Source organism: Meles meles, chromosome 7 (genome assembly GCF_922984935.1).
Source record: "Meles meles chromosome 7, mMelMel3.1 paternal haplotype, whole genome shotgun sequence".
Lineage (NCBI taxonomy): Eukaryota > Metazoa > Chordata > Mammalia > Carnivora > Mustelidae > Meles > Meles meles.
In genome coordinates, this window is record NC_060072.1 from 145,358,087 (window position 1) to 145,373,242 (window position 15,156).

General features: G+C 48.7%; 1 protein-coding gene across 6 annotated transcripts in view; it reads left to right on the plus strand.

Moving 5' to 3' along the window:
* IL2RA (interleukin 2 receptor subunit alpha) overlaps positions 1-15,156 on the plus strand; it is a 47,152-nt gene that overhangs the window by 25,075 nt on the left and 6,921 nt on the right. For 3 of the 6 annotated variants that reach the window (XM_046013839.1, XM_046013837.1, XM_046013842.1), the window contains exons 2-6: positions 6,936-7,136; positions 9,678-9,773; positions 11,779-11,994; positions 13,489-13,578; positions 14,122-14,193. In XM_046013839.1, the coding sequence (XP_045869795.1) occupies positions 6,936-7,136; positions 9,678-9,773; positions 11,779-11,994; positions 13,489-13,578; positions 14,122-14,193 (675 nt within the window). The remainder of the gene's footprint in view (positions 1-6,935; positions 7,137-9,677; positions 9,774-11,778; positions 11,995-13,488; positions 13,579-14,121; positions 14,194-15,156) is intronic. The other 3 variants (XM_046013840.1, XM_046013838.1, XM_046013841.1) reach the window with 2 other exon arrangements.

Consider the following 15,156-nt stretch of genomic DNA (forward strand, 5'->3'; position numbering starts at 1 on the left):
CGTATGTATGATTTTGTGTATGTCCTCTCTCGTTCAACACAGTATTTTTGAGATTATTTAAAGCCACTATAAATATTTTGTATAAGTTTCTTGTAAATCTGTGCTTTCACTCCGCTGAGATAAATACCTCGGAGCGGAGTGGCTGGATCCTACCATGGGCAGATACACAATTACCTTCCCTAAAAAAAAGAAAACCAAACAACTCTCCGCTCTCCGAGGAACAGTATCATTTCACACCCCCGCCGTCCCGTGAGAGCGCTCTGGTACCCCACCTCCTCTCTTCTGTGGTTGTCAGTCTCAGCTGTTCTAATGGAATATCCCGTGGTCGTCTCCCACGTGCTTTTCTTGCTGTCTACCGATGTGAGGCATCCTTGCACGTGTTTACGGAGAATCATCTGCGTGCTCTGGAAGAGTGACGTGTTCCGGTCTTTGCCCATCTGTGTACTGGGTCGTTTGCCTTTTAGGACTGATTTGTGGTTCTTTCGAGAATGCGCACAGTTTTGTCGGAGGTGTGTGTTGCAAACGTTTGCTCTCGGTCTGCCACTTATTTTTTCATTTTCTTAGTGTCTTGGGATGACCAGAAGTTTCTGATTGACTTTTTGCTTACAGTTGGTACGCTGTGGGTCCTCTCTAGGAAATCTTGGCCTACCCCTAGTTTGCAAAGCTATTTGCCTTCATGGACCCTTAGAAGCTTAATTGTTTCAACTTTTACGTGTATACTTAACCTGGATAAATCTAGGGTATGGATTTTTTATGATTAGATATATAATAAAACTAATTTTTGTATGTGAAGTAAGCTGCTTTCCCCCCCATAAATTTATCCATTTGTTCCAGAGCATTTGCTGAGAAGATTTTCCTGCCCTCGTTGATCTGCCATAACATTTTATAAAACAATTAGCTGAATGTACATGTATGAGTCTATTTTTGGCCTTTCTCTTCGGTTCCATGGTCTATCCTTCTACCAAAATATTATCTTGGTTACTGCAGCTTTATAGAAAATCTTGGTATCAGATTATGTGAACTCTCCAAATTTGTGCATTCTTTTGAAGATAGACTTAGAAATTCTGGTCTGTTGAATTTCCAAAGAGGTTTTAAAATCAACTTGCCAAATTTCTACCAAAAAGTGTATTGGGTTTTTTAAAATTGTAACTGCATTGACTCTGTCAATCAACGTAAGGTGAACTGATGTCCTTTTTAAAAAAATGAAACCGCCAATCCATAAACATTGTACATTTTTCCATTTATGTAGTCCTTTAATTTATGTTGGTAATGTTTCAGAGTTTTCAGTTCAGAAGTCTTGCAAGTTTTTGCTAAATTTATTCATGAGTATTTAATTTTTTTGATGCTATCATAAATGAAATTGTTTATAAATTTTGTAATTTTCTATTTGGTTGCTTCCAGTATACAGAAATAACTGCCAGTGATTTTTTAAAAGATTTTATTTATTTATTTGACAGACAGAGATCACAAGTAGGCAGAGAGGCAGGCAGAGAGAGGGGGGGAAGCAGGCTCCCCACGGAGCAGAGAGCCCGAGCAGGGCTCGATCCCAGGACCCTGAGATCATCACCTGAGCCGAAGGCAGAGGCTTAACCCACAGAACCACCCAGGAGCCCCACTGCCAGTGATTTTTATATACTAAGACTGCTAAATTTACCAAGTTGTAGTAGTTATTTTTCAGATTTCTTAGTAATTTTATATAAGCAATCAAGTCATCTGTGAATACTATTTTGAAATCTACTTTCTGATATTAACATAGCTGCACCCATTTTCCTATGCAGATCTCTGCATAATGTATCTTTATATGTACTTTATTTTCAATCTATTAGTGCCTTTGTATTTAAAGTATGCTCTCTTGTAGACAGCATGGGGTTGGGGCCTGCTGTTTTATCCAGTCTGAAAGTGCCTATCTTTTAATTTATGTGTTTGGAGTATGTTTCATACAATTACCGATATGGTTGGCTTTAGGTCTCCCCTTTTGCTACCCTGTTTCCCAGGTGTCCCATTTTGGTTTTATATTCTCCCATTCTTCCTTTTCTCTCTTAATTTTGGCTAACCAAGGGGTGCCTTGGTGGCTCAGTCATTAAGCCTCTGCCTTCAGCTCAGGTCATGATCCCAAGGTCCTGGGATCAAGCCCCGCATCGGGCTCCCCCCTCAGCAGGAAGCCTGCTTCTCCCTCTCCCACTTCCCCTGCCTGTGTTCCCCTCTCTCGCCGTGTGTCTCTCTGCCAAATAATAAATAAAATCTTTTTTAAAAATTTTTGGCTAATGAAAAATGTATTTTAATACTCTATTTTGTGTCTCCTATTGCCATTTTAGCTACACTCTTTGTGTTGTTACTAGCCAGCTTCCCTAAGCTTTCCGGGAGGCATCCCTAACTCACCACGCTCTCCTCGGATTTAGTATCATATCGTTCCACATACGAGAACTATATGATAGAAACATCTACTCACCCCAAGTTCTACACTGCACTTGTTGCATGTTTTACATTGACATATGCAATAACACTCGCCATACACTCTTATTATTTTTATTTTAAATAGTTCTCTTTCAAAGAAATTAAAAGATGATCTTTCCACTTACCTAAATATCTACGGGCACACCACTCTTCCCTGCGGATCCGTACTTCTAACTGTGGTAATATCCACACACCTGAAGAATTTCCTCTCAGCATTCTCTTTTAGAACACAGGTGTGCTGGTAATACATTCTCTAAGCTTCCATTTATCTGCAAATACATGAATTTCATCTTCATTTTTGAAAGATTTTTTTTCTAGGTAGAATTCCAGGTTGAGAGGCTTTTTTTTTTTTTTCCTTTTTTACGACTTTGGATATGTTCTACCATTATTTTCTGACTTGCGTTGGCTCCTTATTTCAGTGAAATAATGTCAGCCATTATTCACTATTGTTCCTTGCATGCCATGTGTCCTTTTCCTCTGGCTACTTTCAAGATGTTTCCACTAGCTTTAGTTTTCAACAGCGTGGCTACGATGTATCTAGGTTGGTTTTTTTTTTTATATTTATCCTGCTTGGAATTCGTTGCTTGAAGCATCTTAGACCTGTAAGTCAACATTTGTCCTCAAATTTCAGACATTTTTGGCCATTATATCTTCAAATATTTTTTCTGCTCCGTTCTTACTCTCCCACTGCTATGGGACTTCAATTAAATAATATAGGCTATCTGATATTATCCCATAGGTCACTGAATATCTAGTCAAATTTTTTTTCTCTCTTCTCATCAGTTCAATAATTTCTATTGCTCTGTCTTCAAGGTCTGGTGAAGCTCTTTTCAGATATCGTAATTTTCAGTTCTAGAATTTTTATTTGGTTCTTTCTTATAGTTTTCATTTATCTTCTGAGATCTCTTATTGATTCACTCATCATGGCCATGTTTTCTTGGAATTGGTAGTTGACAATTTTTTTCTTAAAGGCCCAGAGAGTAAATACTCTCAGCCAGACATCTAGTCTCTGTTGCAAATACTTAACTCTGCCTTTACCACACAAAAGCAGCCACAGACCAAATGTAAACGAATAAGAGTGTGTTTGTCCCCATAAAACTTCCTTTATAAAAATGAATGGCAGGCAATTGTCTGCTAATTCCAAAATCTGGGTCATTTTAGATTCTAATTGACTCCTTTTAAAAAAAAAAAATGGGTCACATTTTCCTATTTCTTCACATGTCCAGAATTTTTAAAAACTTGCTGGATGTTATAAATTACACATCTTAGAAGTTCTGGAATATGTCGTCTTCCTTTCAGAGGCGTTACATTTTGTTCTTCCAGGCACCTCAGTCACGGGTGCATCCTCCTGTCAACTTTGGTCTTACACTTCATAAGGATGGGTCTGTGTGGGGAGTGTCCGAAGTCCAGCCATGCCGGCAGCCTAGAACTCTGACTTTTTCCCTCCTCAGGTCCGTGAGACCACGGCTCTGCTTGGGTTCCGCTTTGGTGCCACTTGGCAGGAAAGTGACCGTGAGGGACTCCATGGCAATGGTGGGGTTCATGTCACAGTTCCCTCTTCTTGAATAATACAGTCCCACCCTGCCTCTTACTTGATGCCTGGAAACGCCTTTTTTGCACATTCTGTCTGGTTTTGTGTTTTTTGTTTTGTTTTGTTTTGTTTTATTTGACAGAGAGATCACAAGTAGGCAGAGAGGCAGGCAGAGAGAGAGAAGGAAATAGGCTCCCTGCTGAGCAGAGAGCCCGATGTGGGGCTCGATCCCAGGACCCTGGGATCATGACCTGAGCCGAAAGCAGAGCCTTTAACCCACTGAGCCACCCAGGCGCCCCCATTCTGTCTGGTTTTAAAGTTGTTTTCAGCAGGAGGATAAGTTTGAGTACCAAAATTTTGCCATGGCTAGAAGCAGAAGTCATCATTGATGTCCCCCCCTTCAATGATTTCATCTTGCTCAGGGCATAGCCATTGCTTCTAAGTTGTTGTTGTTGTTAATTGACTTTATGGTTTAAAGCAGCGTTAGGTTCACAACAAAACCAAACAAAAGGTACAGAGATTCTTCTCATACTCCAGACCTTATTCATGCATAACCTCCCACGTGATCATATTGTCAGCCCCCACCAGGTGGTACCTGTCTTTCAGTGGATGAATCCACATGGACACGCCATCATCACCGGGTCCACAGCAGACACTGGGCTTCACTATTGGTGTCGTACATTCTGTGTGTTTGGGCAAGTGTATAATGACACGCACCCCCCATAGTTTTGTCTTTCCCAGAGTGTCGTATAGTTGGAACAACACAGAAAGTAGCATTTGAAGATGGCTTCTTTCACTTGGGACTAGGCATTTAGGTTTCCTCCATGTCTTTTCATGGCTTGATAGCTCACTTCTTTTTAGCACTGAATACTATTTTATCGTCTGGATGGACCAGAGTTCACGCATCCCTTCACCTACTGAAGGACAGCTACACGTAGCTTCCAACTTTTGGAAACCATGAGTAAAGCTGCTAGAAACATCCATGTGCGGATTTTTGTGTGGACATAACTTTTCAGTTCCTTGGGTGAATACCAAAAAGTGCGCTTGCTGGTATACAGCAAAGCAATTGACTTTCGTACATTAGCTTTGTATCCTGCAACCCTGCTGAAGTTGCTTATTGGTACCACAAGGGTTTTGTCTATTCTTTTAGATTGTCTACAGAGGCAATCATGTCATCTGTAAGAGAAAGTTTTACTCCTTCCCAATCTGTACAACTTTTAATTCCTTTTCTTTTCTAATTGCATTAGCTAGGACTTCCAACACCATGTTGAAAAGTGGTGACGAGAGGGAACATCCTTGCCTTGTTCTTTCATTGGTTTTTAAAATTATTATTATTGTGCATATCTTATCTTAGCAATAGATTTACCTTCTGATACCCAAAACATAGGTTGGTACTGATGTACAGCTGGTACAGCAACTGGTCCTCGGGATGCAGACTGTGCACAGAGATGACCTCTTGCAGGAGATAAGGGTTAAGGTGAACTTCAGTCCCTCCTCTATCTGAACCACCATTCTCCTTTCCTGGACAGAGGCAAAAAGGAAGGAAGAAAAACGGGCATCTGTTCTATTCCCTTATGTGTGGGGTGGTCTCCAAGTTACCTTTGTATGTCATTTCATGCAGTCTTTAAAACAAACAGTAAAATGTGATGATGATTATACTACCCAGTTTACATATAGAAAAAGTGGCCAAGCCCTGGATAAGTAAAAGCAGGGACACTCTATAGCTAGTAAGCTGGTAGGGCTAGGATCCAGAAGCTCATTTTTCTCTCCTTTCAACCATGCTACCTTTCTTGCCTTATTATGGTGATTTTTATGATGACCAGTATCTTTCCGTGTGTATGTTACATGTCCCTTTCCAATCGCTGGCTCTCTGAGCCTTTCATATTATTCCCACTTAGACCCTTCTTGGTGAGAGGTGGGTGAGCTGTCCTCCCTCTCCTTGCCCTCTGTGATTCAGGAGATCGGGAGTATCCTGAGTCATGGGTGTGGCAAGATCTGGGGCACAGTGTAAGGACAGAGAGAAGACATACTCGGGTGGAGGGATGATTAATGGTCGGCCAGCAGTGAGTGAAGCAACCAGCCTGGATTTGTGCCTGTGCTGGCGAGGCGAGGCGGCCCGTGTGCTGTCTCACCTGGGCCTGTCTCCTGTGATCCTTCCTAGCCACATTCTCCATCCCGCCTGGGGCTTTTCCCTAAACAGCTAATCTCCCGAAGCAGGACTTGTTGTAAGATACACAATGGAATCATTTTTCTGATTTAAGCAGCACATTTTTTCCCCTTACTACTTGGGCATTTGGCTACTATTTCAGGTGTCCTTGGTGAGAAACCAGTGTCCTTTTTTGAAGGGGGCTGAGAAAGGGTCAAGTCTTTGTGGTATGAGAAGGGATTTGGAAAACTCAGAGGTGGGGAGGTGGGTGAAAAATACACATTTCCTACTCGCCAGACTTTGGGTGGAGCCCCTTTACATGTATTTCTCCAAAAAAAAAGAAAGAAAGAAAGAAAGAAAGAAAAGGAAAGAAAGGGGTACAGAATCATTAATTATAGAAATTCTGACAATCCTTATTTCCTAAAAAGTATTTCTTGCCCACACGTGTCCCTCAATTAAATTTATATGACTCTCCTCCCTTCTTTTCCTCATATCCTTTAGTCCCCTTCTCTCTTTCTATACTTGTTCAGCATGAGGCATATTCAGAATAAAACCTCATTTGCTTCTATTCATTTAGTTTGAAATAAATTGTAATTTGGAGAGGAGCTCTGTTGAGGTCTAAGTCTGAACCATCTCTGATACAAAGGTTTCTAAAGGGCAGTGGCCACAGCCTTTGTTTCTTTCTGGGAAGAGGTGGGGTACCCATAAATCCTTTAAAATCCTTTAAAGAGAGCCAAGAAATATGTGATGGGATCATCCAAGATCCTGTGAGTGTGAGAGTGGAGCCTCCCTAACCCGAAACAGGCCTCTTTTTCTCTGCAGACCTTTGTGATGACAACCCGCCGAGCCTCAAGCATGCAACGTACAAAGCCCTCGAGTACAGGATGGGCACGATGCTAAATTGTGGATGTGAGAGAGGCTTCCGCAGGCTAAACAGCGTCATGCACTGTGCAGGGAACTCTAGCCACGCTTCCTGGGAAAACAAATGCCAGTGTGTCAGCACATGTAAGTGTTTCCTTTTGTACCACGAAGGGAAGGAGAAGAACTCCAGCAGGAGGACACAGAGTGTCAGCCCGACAGACAAAACCTGCCTGCCCAAACTCTGCAATAAGTCATGTCAACGGCTGCTAGAAAATCATTCACTAAAGAAATATTTAAGGCGTGCCTCCGGTTCCAAGGACTGACCTAGGCCCTCGGGATACCCAGCGCTCGAAGAATTTATATTTTGTGGGGGGGAAAGGGAACAGACATTATACTAATCATTACTGAACAATCTGAAAATAAGTCCAATTCACGGCAGTATAAGTGTACTTCATGCCACTAAACTACACATTAAAAATGATTCACAGGGTATGTTTTATGCTATCAATATCTCATCACAATTTTTTAGACATAAAAATTTTAAAAGACTGGTCAGAATGAGCCCATATAAAGAATGAGAAAAATAATAACCATCCCGGTGAGTATCTACCCGTAAGGCTGCACCAACAACTCTTTTGCATTTTGCTTTCGGAAGCTCCCACCTCATGCCACCCACAGGCTGCCTGGTGCCAGCAACCCATCCTAGCTTCCACCCCCAGCAGTATGGTGACCTGAATTCCCAACAACTCCCCATGATGCCTGCATGCCCTCGCCTCTCAGGGTCCATCCCCACAACCCTAAGGAGGAAGCTCTGGCTAGAAAAGTGGAGGCAGTGGGCGAGGCATTTCCTTCCCTGATGAGAGTAAAGAGGGAAGAGAAGCTCCTGTTACTGACTTGCAGAGTCTTATCTATTACGGATATTTTCTATGTTTTTTTAAGATTTTATTTATGTATTTGAGAGAGAGACAGCACAAGCGGGGTGAAGGGCAGAGGGAGACGCAGGCTTCCCGCTGAGCAGGGAGCCCGATGCAGGGCTCGATCCCAGGACCCAGGGGTCATGACCTGAGTGGAAGGCAGAGCTTAACCGACTGAGCCCCCAGGTGCCCCTATGACGGGAATTTTCAACGTGGCTGCCATGGAGTCTTTGAAACGTTTCTTCAGAGGGCAAATCCATGATCAAGCAGCAAGGACTGTCGGCCCAGGGTCTTCCCAGCCCAGTGTCAGGAGCTGGTATTCCAGAGTGTGAGAAATATTCCCCCAAAGACCCCCCCCCCAGATGCCCCTGCCCCCCACACCAGTTCCACTACTGCAAGACCCTGGCTGCGCTGGGGGAGCGAGGAGAGTATCAAGCCCAAAGGCAGGTCAGGCTGGTGTGTGGGCGGGGCTCCAAATCTGTGGGTGGGGGGTGCTGGGAGCAGAGAGGAAGAGGAGGAAGAGGAAGCTGTTCCCTTTGAATGTCTTATTTCTGGACTTTATGACCTGGCTTGAGAGCCTTGTAGCTCTCACCGCTGGATGGGATTGGAACCGGCAGTGGACTAAGGGTCCTGAACCCCATCGCTGCTGGTGAGGGCGAGCACAGAAGCCTGAGCACCCCCCACCCTCGCCTATCCACCCCCAAAACGGTAGGTGGGTCGCCTTCCTACAGCGGAATGTGGAGGGCATGACCCCCCCCGAGGGGCTTTCAAGACCTAAGTTGAGCTGACTTAGCTCTTCTATGTTCTCCACGGAGTCCTGAAAGCTCTCTCACAAGCCCAATTTCTCTACCGGGTCTCTGGTCTCTGTGATACTAGAACTTGATGAAAAGTGGTGGGTCCATTTGTCCTTTGATGCTTCTGCCCTGGGGACGGGGTCTGTGAGCTACAGCGAGTTCTGCGTCGGCCACGCCAGGTGCAGACTGCAAGGTCTGAAGACCTCTGCCCACCTCTGCCTCTTCTCCCAGAAGACCCTCCCCAGACCCTCAGCTGGAATCCCGAGCCCATCTCGGCGGTGCCCATGCTCAGCTCCTTTGCCGAAGTCTTCACAATAGAGAGGAGTGTGATAGGAGGCTTCTCTAGCCCTTGCTTTACGACTGAATCCCTTTACCTTTTAAGTGACCTGCTGTAGGGAAACAAGGGATTCCTCACGGCCATTGTGCCCACGCCCGCGTGCAAGGTTGGCAGGTGGATGGGTGGAATGGAGTCCCTTTTGGGGAGACCCACACGCACCAGACAACCTCTCAGTTCCTTCAGAAACACGTTCCGGGGGCGCCTGGGTGGCTTAGTCAGTGAAGCGTCTGCCTTGGGCTCAGATCATGATCCCAGGGTCCTGGGCTGGAGCCCTGCACTGGGCTTCCTGCTCAGCGGGGAGCCTGCTTCTCCCTCTGCCTCTGCCTGCCTCTCTGCCTGCTTGTGCTCTCTCCCTCCCTCTCCCTCTCTCAATCTCTCTAAATAAATAAAATCTTAAAAAGAAAGGAGGAGGGAAGGAAAGAAAGACAGACAGACAGACAGACATTGTGAGTCACTGATGCTCAAGGAGAGGTCCCACTGGGAGCACCCCAAGGGCGGGGGGAGTGTGTCTCCTCTTTGTAACCCCGCACCCCCATACTGCCTGGTGGTGGAGAGACACACGTCGAATAAATGAATACACAAAGAGCATCTTCTGTTTTAAGCCTCTGTGAAGTTATTTGCTTCTCTCTATACCCTCCAGCCTCCAAGAGCACAGAAGGACAAGTCACTCCCAAACCTGAGGAAGAGAAGGCAGTGCAGAGCCTAACGCCGCCCGGGGACCAAAGGAACCTTCCAGGTAAGAGGCAGGTCTGCACAGCGCGGTCTGGCCGCCTCCGGAGCAGACCCTGCTCCTGCGGGCGCACCCTGTGCCCCCGGGGGGAGGGAAGTCTGGTCTTCGATCCTCTTCTTACAGGAAGTCTGGGAAGTGAGAACGTCTCTGCAGTGTTTGCAGGCTCTAGGGCCACTAGCCTTTCCAGCCAGCGTGGGCTCTGGGCTTCCTCCCGCTCCGGGAGCTGGCCCAGCAGCCCTGGGCTCAGGTCAGCTCAACCCGGTGCAACGGAACTAAGTTCAAAAGCATGTATGATGCGACTCATGGTGCCCAGCCCTGCAGACCGCGGTGTCTGCCCTCAAGGAAATTCTCTTGTTTTCCCTTCAGTACAAGACAACCAACTGCCAGTCAAGCACCTTACCTCAAAATGTTGCTTATAAACAGGGGTGTGAGGCCTGCTGGGCCATGCTGGGGAGCACGAAGGCCGCCGACAGACGACTCCAAGCTAATGGGATGAGGGGGAGCGAGCACGACTCCTAACGAGCCTCGCTGAGGTCAGGTCCTCAGGTCACGAGGACACAGAGCCCATTAGGAAAACCTGAGTTTGGGGGGACCTACCAACTTTTACAAGACCCTCTTGTCCTGTGCTAATTTTATTATTTTAAGTTAAATAGAAGTTAAAAGATGGCCACACTCACATTTAGGAGTAAGGTCTTAGTGGGATCTTTCCACTGATCACTTGTTTTAAATTAATTTTAATTTATTTGCAGCTTCCAATATATATATAAAAAAAGACAAATTGAAGGGCACTGTTGCAATATGTTAGTTTTATCTTGTACCTCCTACTTCAGGCTGACTGGCATTTCAAAACACATTTACTTGTTCATTTTTCTCTCTTTTTCTCATACTACCCTGAACAGTTATTTCGAGGTTTCTAGGGAAGTCGAACTTTGTTGTCCTTATTCAGGAGATGACCAACCACTGGTTCTGGCCCCAGACCCTCTTAATGGGATGTTTTCATTCGGGAGAAGCAAATGTCATTTAAACAGGTTCCGACCGTCACAGATTTTATTGGTTGTAAAACTTTCTTCTGAGACTAAACCGAAGTTCAGCCTGATCTGGACGGCGCTACACTAGAGCCGATCCTGCGGGACAGGACGGCTCTGCACTGGCTGCGTGGGCTTCCCTCTGGGGCAGGCGGTTTATGTGTAAGACACGTTTAAAGGTCATATTGGATATTCGGAGCGTGGAAGGTCTGGAAGGCCAGAACCCACGTCTGGGGAGAGAGGGAACACGTGCTTCCGTATACGCAGATTTGGGGTTGGGTAGGGCATCCTGAGAATAAATCAGAGCAGGACATGATCCCTGGGGTTAAAGACCAGTCAGGCTTGGCTTTTAGATGGGTGAGTGGAAGGTTTGGGGGCATGGAGAATTTCAGAGGCCTTGGCAGGGCTCCCACAGAGCAGGCTTTAGGCACAGTTTGATCAGAGATCAGGTTCCATTTCCCCGAGATTCTCTCAGCCCTCCCCTCCCTCCCTCTGGCGTTGGCTCTATCTCCAGTCCTTCAACCACAGCCCCTAGAGGACCAGCAGCCACCGACTGAGGATGGACCTCCTCACTTAGAATGGCCCCCTGGGGTGGGCTTCACCTTCCCTTGGCCCCAGTGGGCTTTAGCCTACCTTTATCCCTCAGCTGAGACTGCCCCCCCCCCCAACGCCTGCCCACTTACGAGAACCCTTGCCCTCACAAGGAACCGCTCATTCCTCCGGGCTCCTCAGTGACAACACTCAGGACATTCTGCCTCCAGACGTCTTCTTCATTCAATCGCTCGCCCCCTCCCGCGGGAGGGACAGGGTCTGGGTGCCTTCCCTCCAAGTGCCTGGCAACGTTCCTGACACACAGACTTCTCAGTGCACATTGGTGCAATAAAAGAAAGAGAGAAGGAATGAAGAGTAAGAACCAAGGTCCAGTCTCTAGCAAGAGGCGACTGGGGTTCACGGGACGCCTTCCGAACGTCCTGTCCCCGTTCCAGGTCACTGCAGGGAGCCTCCCTCCTGGGACCACGAAGATTCGGAGAGAATCTACCACTTTGTGGTGGGGCAGACGGTTCACTACCAGTGTGCGCCGGGATTCAGGACCCTGCGGAGAGGTTCTGCCAAGAGCGTCTGCAAAAACGTCTCAGGGAAGAACCAGTGGACGCGGCCCCAGTTCAAGTGCATAAGGGACAGGAAGGATGGTCAGTTCCCAGGTATGGAGGCACCCGCGTGGGCCTGTCCCCTGCTTTTCCCACTGGGCTGCAAGGAGTGGAATTCCTGGCCTGCCAGCTCCATGACTGCAGGCAAACCACTCCTTCTCCTCGGGCCTCTGTTTTCTCTCATTCTAGAAAACACACCAGATACACTAAGGTCCCTATCACCTCACCTCAGGCTCCCTGCACCCTGAGTGCAGATAAACAGTAGAAGGTGGACGAGGAGGGAGATCTCTCAAGTGTTCACTGGAGACAGTGCTGCCCTTTCCTAGCCGATCCTGAAATCTGACCTCTTCTAAGCTACCAGAACTTTCTCTCATTCAAAAGGGCAAGGCCAGCCTGCCACGCATGCACTTCTAATTAGGGATATGTAACATGAACTCATTATGTGTCCGGCAGGCCACCATTAGCACGCTCCTTCTGCTTGTGCATGCCCCTCCGAGCTTTGCTAAAAGTGCCAGTGTGCAGGGAAGGGGCTGACTCAAGCAGGGACATGAACATGTGCGCGCGCACGCACACACACTTACACACTCATTCAGACATGCATACAACCCGCCTCTGCCGAGGTCTACTATTTTCATTCTGAAAGCGTACTACTATTTTTACAACCCAAAGCCGCTCAGATTTAAACATCAGGGCTACAGGTTTCTCAGCTCATGCCCGTTGGTTCAGAACTCTCCCCGGAGTTTCCCTGGGTGAAATCTGAAACCGCCCCCATAGACCAGAGAAAGAGGCGGACCACCGCTGGCAGGTGGCGGTTTGAATAAGCAGAGGAACTTACACACGGGGCTAGTGTGGGGCAGCAGCTAGAGGCATGGACACCCGAGCTCGGCCACCAGATCTTACAAGTTAATAACGAAGCCTCAACGGGTTAGTCACCGACGCTCTGCAGGTGTTCTCGATGGCCCGTCACTAGCTCAAGGCTGTGTCCTTGTAGCAGCCTCTGGGAGTGGGAAAGGCAAGCGGGGCCCATATTCCGAGCACAGGGAGGGGGGTGAGGGGTCAGCTGGCACATGCATCCTTCCGATGACATTTCTGTGCTGGCACGGAGCCACGCGGCTGGCCCGGGCACCTGTTGCACGTGTCCCTGCCCGTGTCAGAGGATGGCAGGGCAGGGTCCCGGGTAACTGGAAACACCCACAAGGGGCAGGGAACCTGTCCCAGAGAGAATCTGTCGTTTTGCGTATTTCTACTTCATTTGCTGTTTCGGGACACTTGGGCACGGGCGACCTGTTTCCAAGCCACTGGTGGAAACCAGGGCTGCCGAGGAAGCTGGGGAAGGAGGAGCTGCTCGGGATCCCACAGCGCCAGGATCAGGGTCAAAATTCCCTCTCGCCCGGTGGTGCTGGGGCCGTTTACCCACGTGCCTGTGACCTGCTGTAGAGGGGTGGGACCCCCGGCAACGTCGGAGAAGGGAGATCCGCACCCCACGGAGTGTGTCCAGGTCAGCTGAGGACCCCTGCGCGCCCCACCTCCATCACTCCCTCTCTCCAGCAGATGACGAAGAAGAAGAGCCTGAAGCAAGCACCCTCGCGCCCCCGGGGAGAGACACTTCCCGTCCCTTGACTACGGCAGGTACTACAGGTAAGGCTAGTGTTTCTGGGACGTGATGAGAGCTCCGCCCTGAAGCCAGCACGCAGGAGAGGGAAGAGAGGGTGCCTGGGGCAACCCCTCCCACAGCCGGGTCAGCGAGGCCACCCGCCCCTCTGACCTCCCAACCCTCAAACAATCCAAAGCAGGGCCCCTGGGTGTCTCAGTCAGCTGGCCTCCTGACTCTTGGTTTCAGCTCAGGCCGTGATCTCAGGATCATGCGATTGAGCCCCATGTCCGGGTCTGCGCTGGGTACGGTACGTTTGAGTTTCTCTCTCTCCCTCCGCCCTCCCCTCTGCTCTGTCTCTCTCTCTCTCCAATAACTAAATAAATCTTTAAAACAAACAAGCATGTCAAAAGCAAGGGTCAGGACCAGGAGAAGCCAGGCTGAGGACGGCACATCGAGGCAGAAGTGTGTGTCCATCCCTTGCCCTCTCCCAGGCTCCGAGGCTCTAGCTTGCGAGAGGCCCTGCGCTCCCCAGCAAGCGCAGCGTGACACACAGCCCAACCGAGCACCTTCTCCTCTCTCGTGCACAGGTTTCCACAAGCACACGGAAGTGGCTACCACGATGGAGTCCTTCCTGTTCACCTCCGAGTACCAGATAGCAGGTGGGTCAGGGGTTTGTGGTTCCCGTGGACAAAACGCAGCCCAGAGCCTGTGGGATGTGTTGCTTGGTGGTCTGGGGCGACAGTCAGTCGGCTGGTTGGCTTAAAACACCCCCTCCTTACCCTGTATAGAAGTCCTACGAGTAAAGGACTAACCCAGATAGGAACAGCACAAACTCACCGCCGTCGGTCGCAGTAAGTGCGGTGGGAGGGCTCAAAGCGGCACCGAGAGCTCCTCCAGGATGGACCCTAAATGACAAAAGATCCCATAAACCTCACAGTGGTTTCCTGGTAGGAGAGAAAAATGGGCTTTGAGAGGGGGAGAAAAACCCGAGCTCCCGGAAACAGAGAGCAGAGCAGTGGTGGCGGGGGCTGTCGTGGGGGAAACTGGGAGGCGCTGGTGGAAGGACAGAGACTCCGGTTACAGGACGAATCCGTCCCGAGGAGCTGGTGGACAGCATGGGACTCTGGTTAACAGTGGGGTGTTGTAGACCCCGAACTGGCTAAAGGAGTAAATGTGCAGTGTTCTCACCGCAGAAAGGACCCGCAGACAGGAGGGCTGGTGGGAGGTGTGAGGACCACGGCCCCATCGTGGTGTGGTGTGTCCTCACGTCAGATCACTGCCTCGCACGTCGTCGGCGTCTGCAGTGCTAAACGACCGTGCATCCAGACAGCTTGGGGGAGAAAAGGGAAAACGCGCTGTGAAGAGCATCCAGGACGGCTGGTTGGCCGGGCAGGAGGGCAGGGGCTCCCGCCCTGGGGAAGGCAGCATTTGGCAAACAGGAACACTTTCAAGAGAGGCTCGTGTCCCTTGTGTTTCGAGCTTTCCTTCACCTATCGCAGGCCTCCCGTGGCCTCCTTAACCGAGGCCCCTGACGCTTGGTGGAGAGCGTGCTGGTGGGTTAGCTCAGCCTTCCGGAAAGAGCCAAGACCTCTCCCACCTCCAGCCCGGGCCCGAGCCTCCCA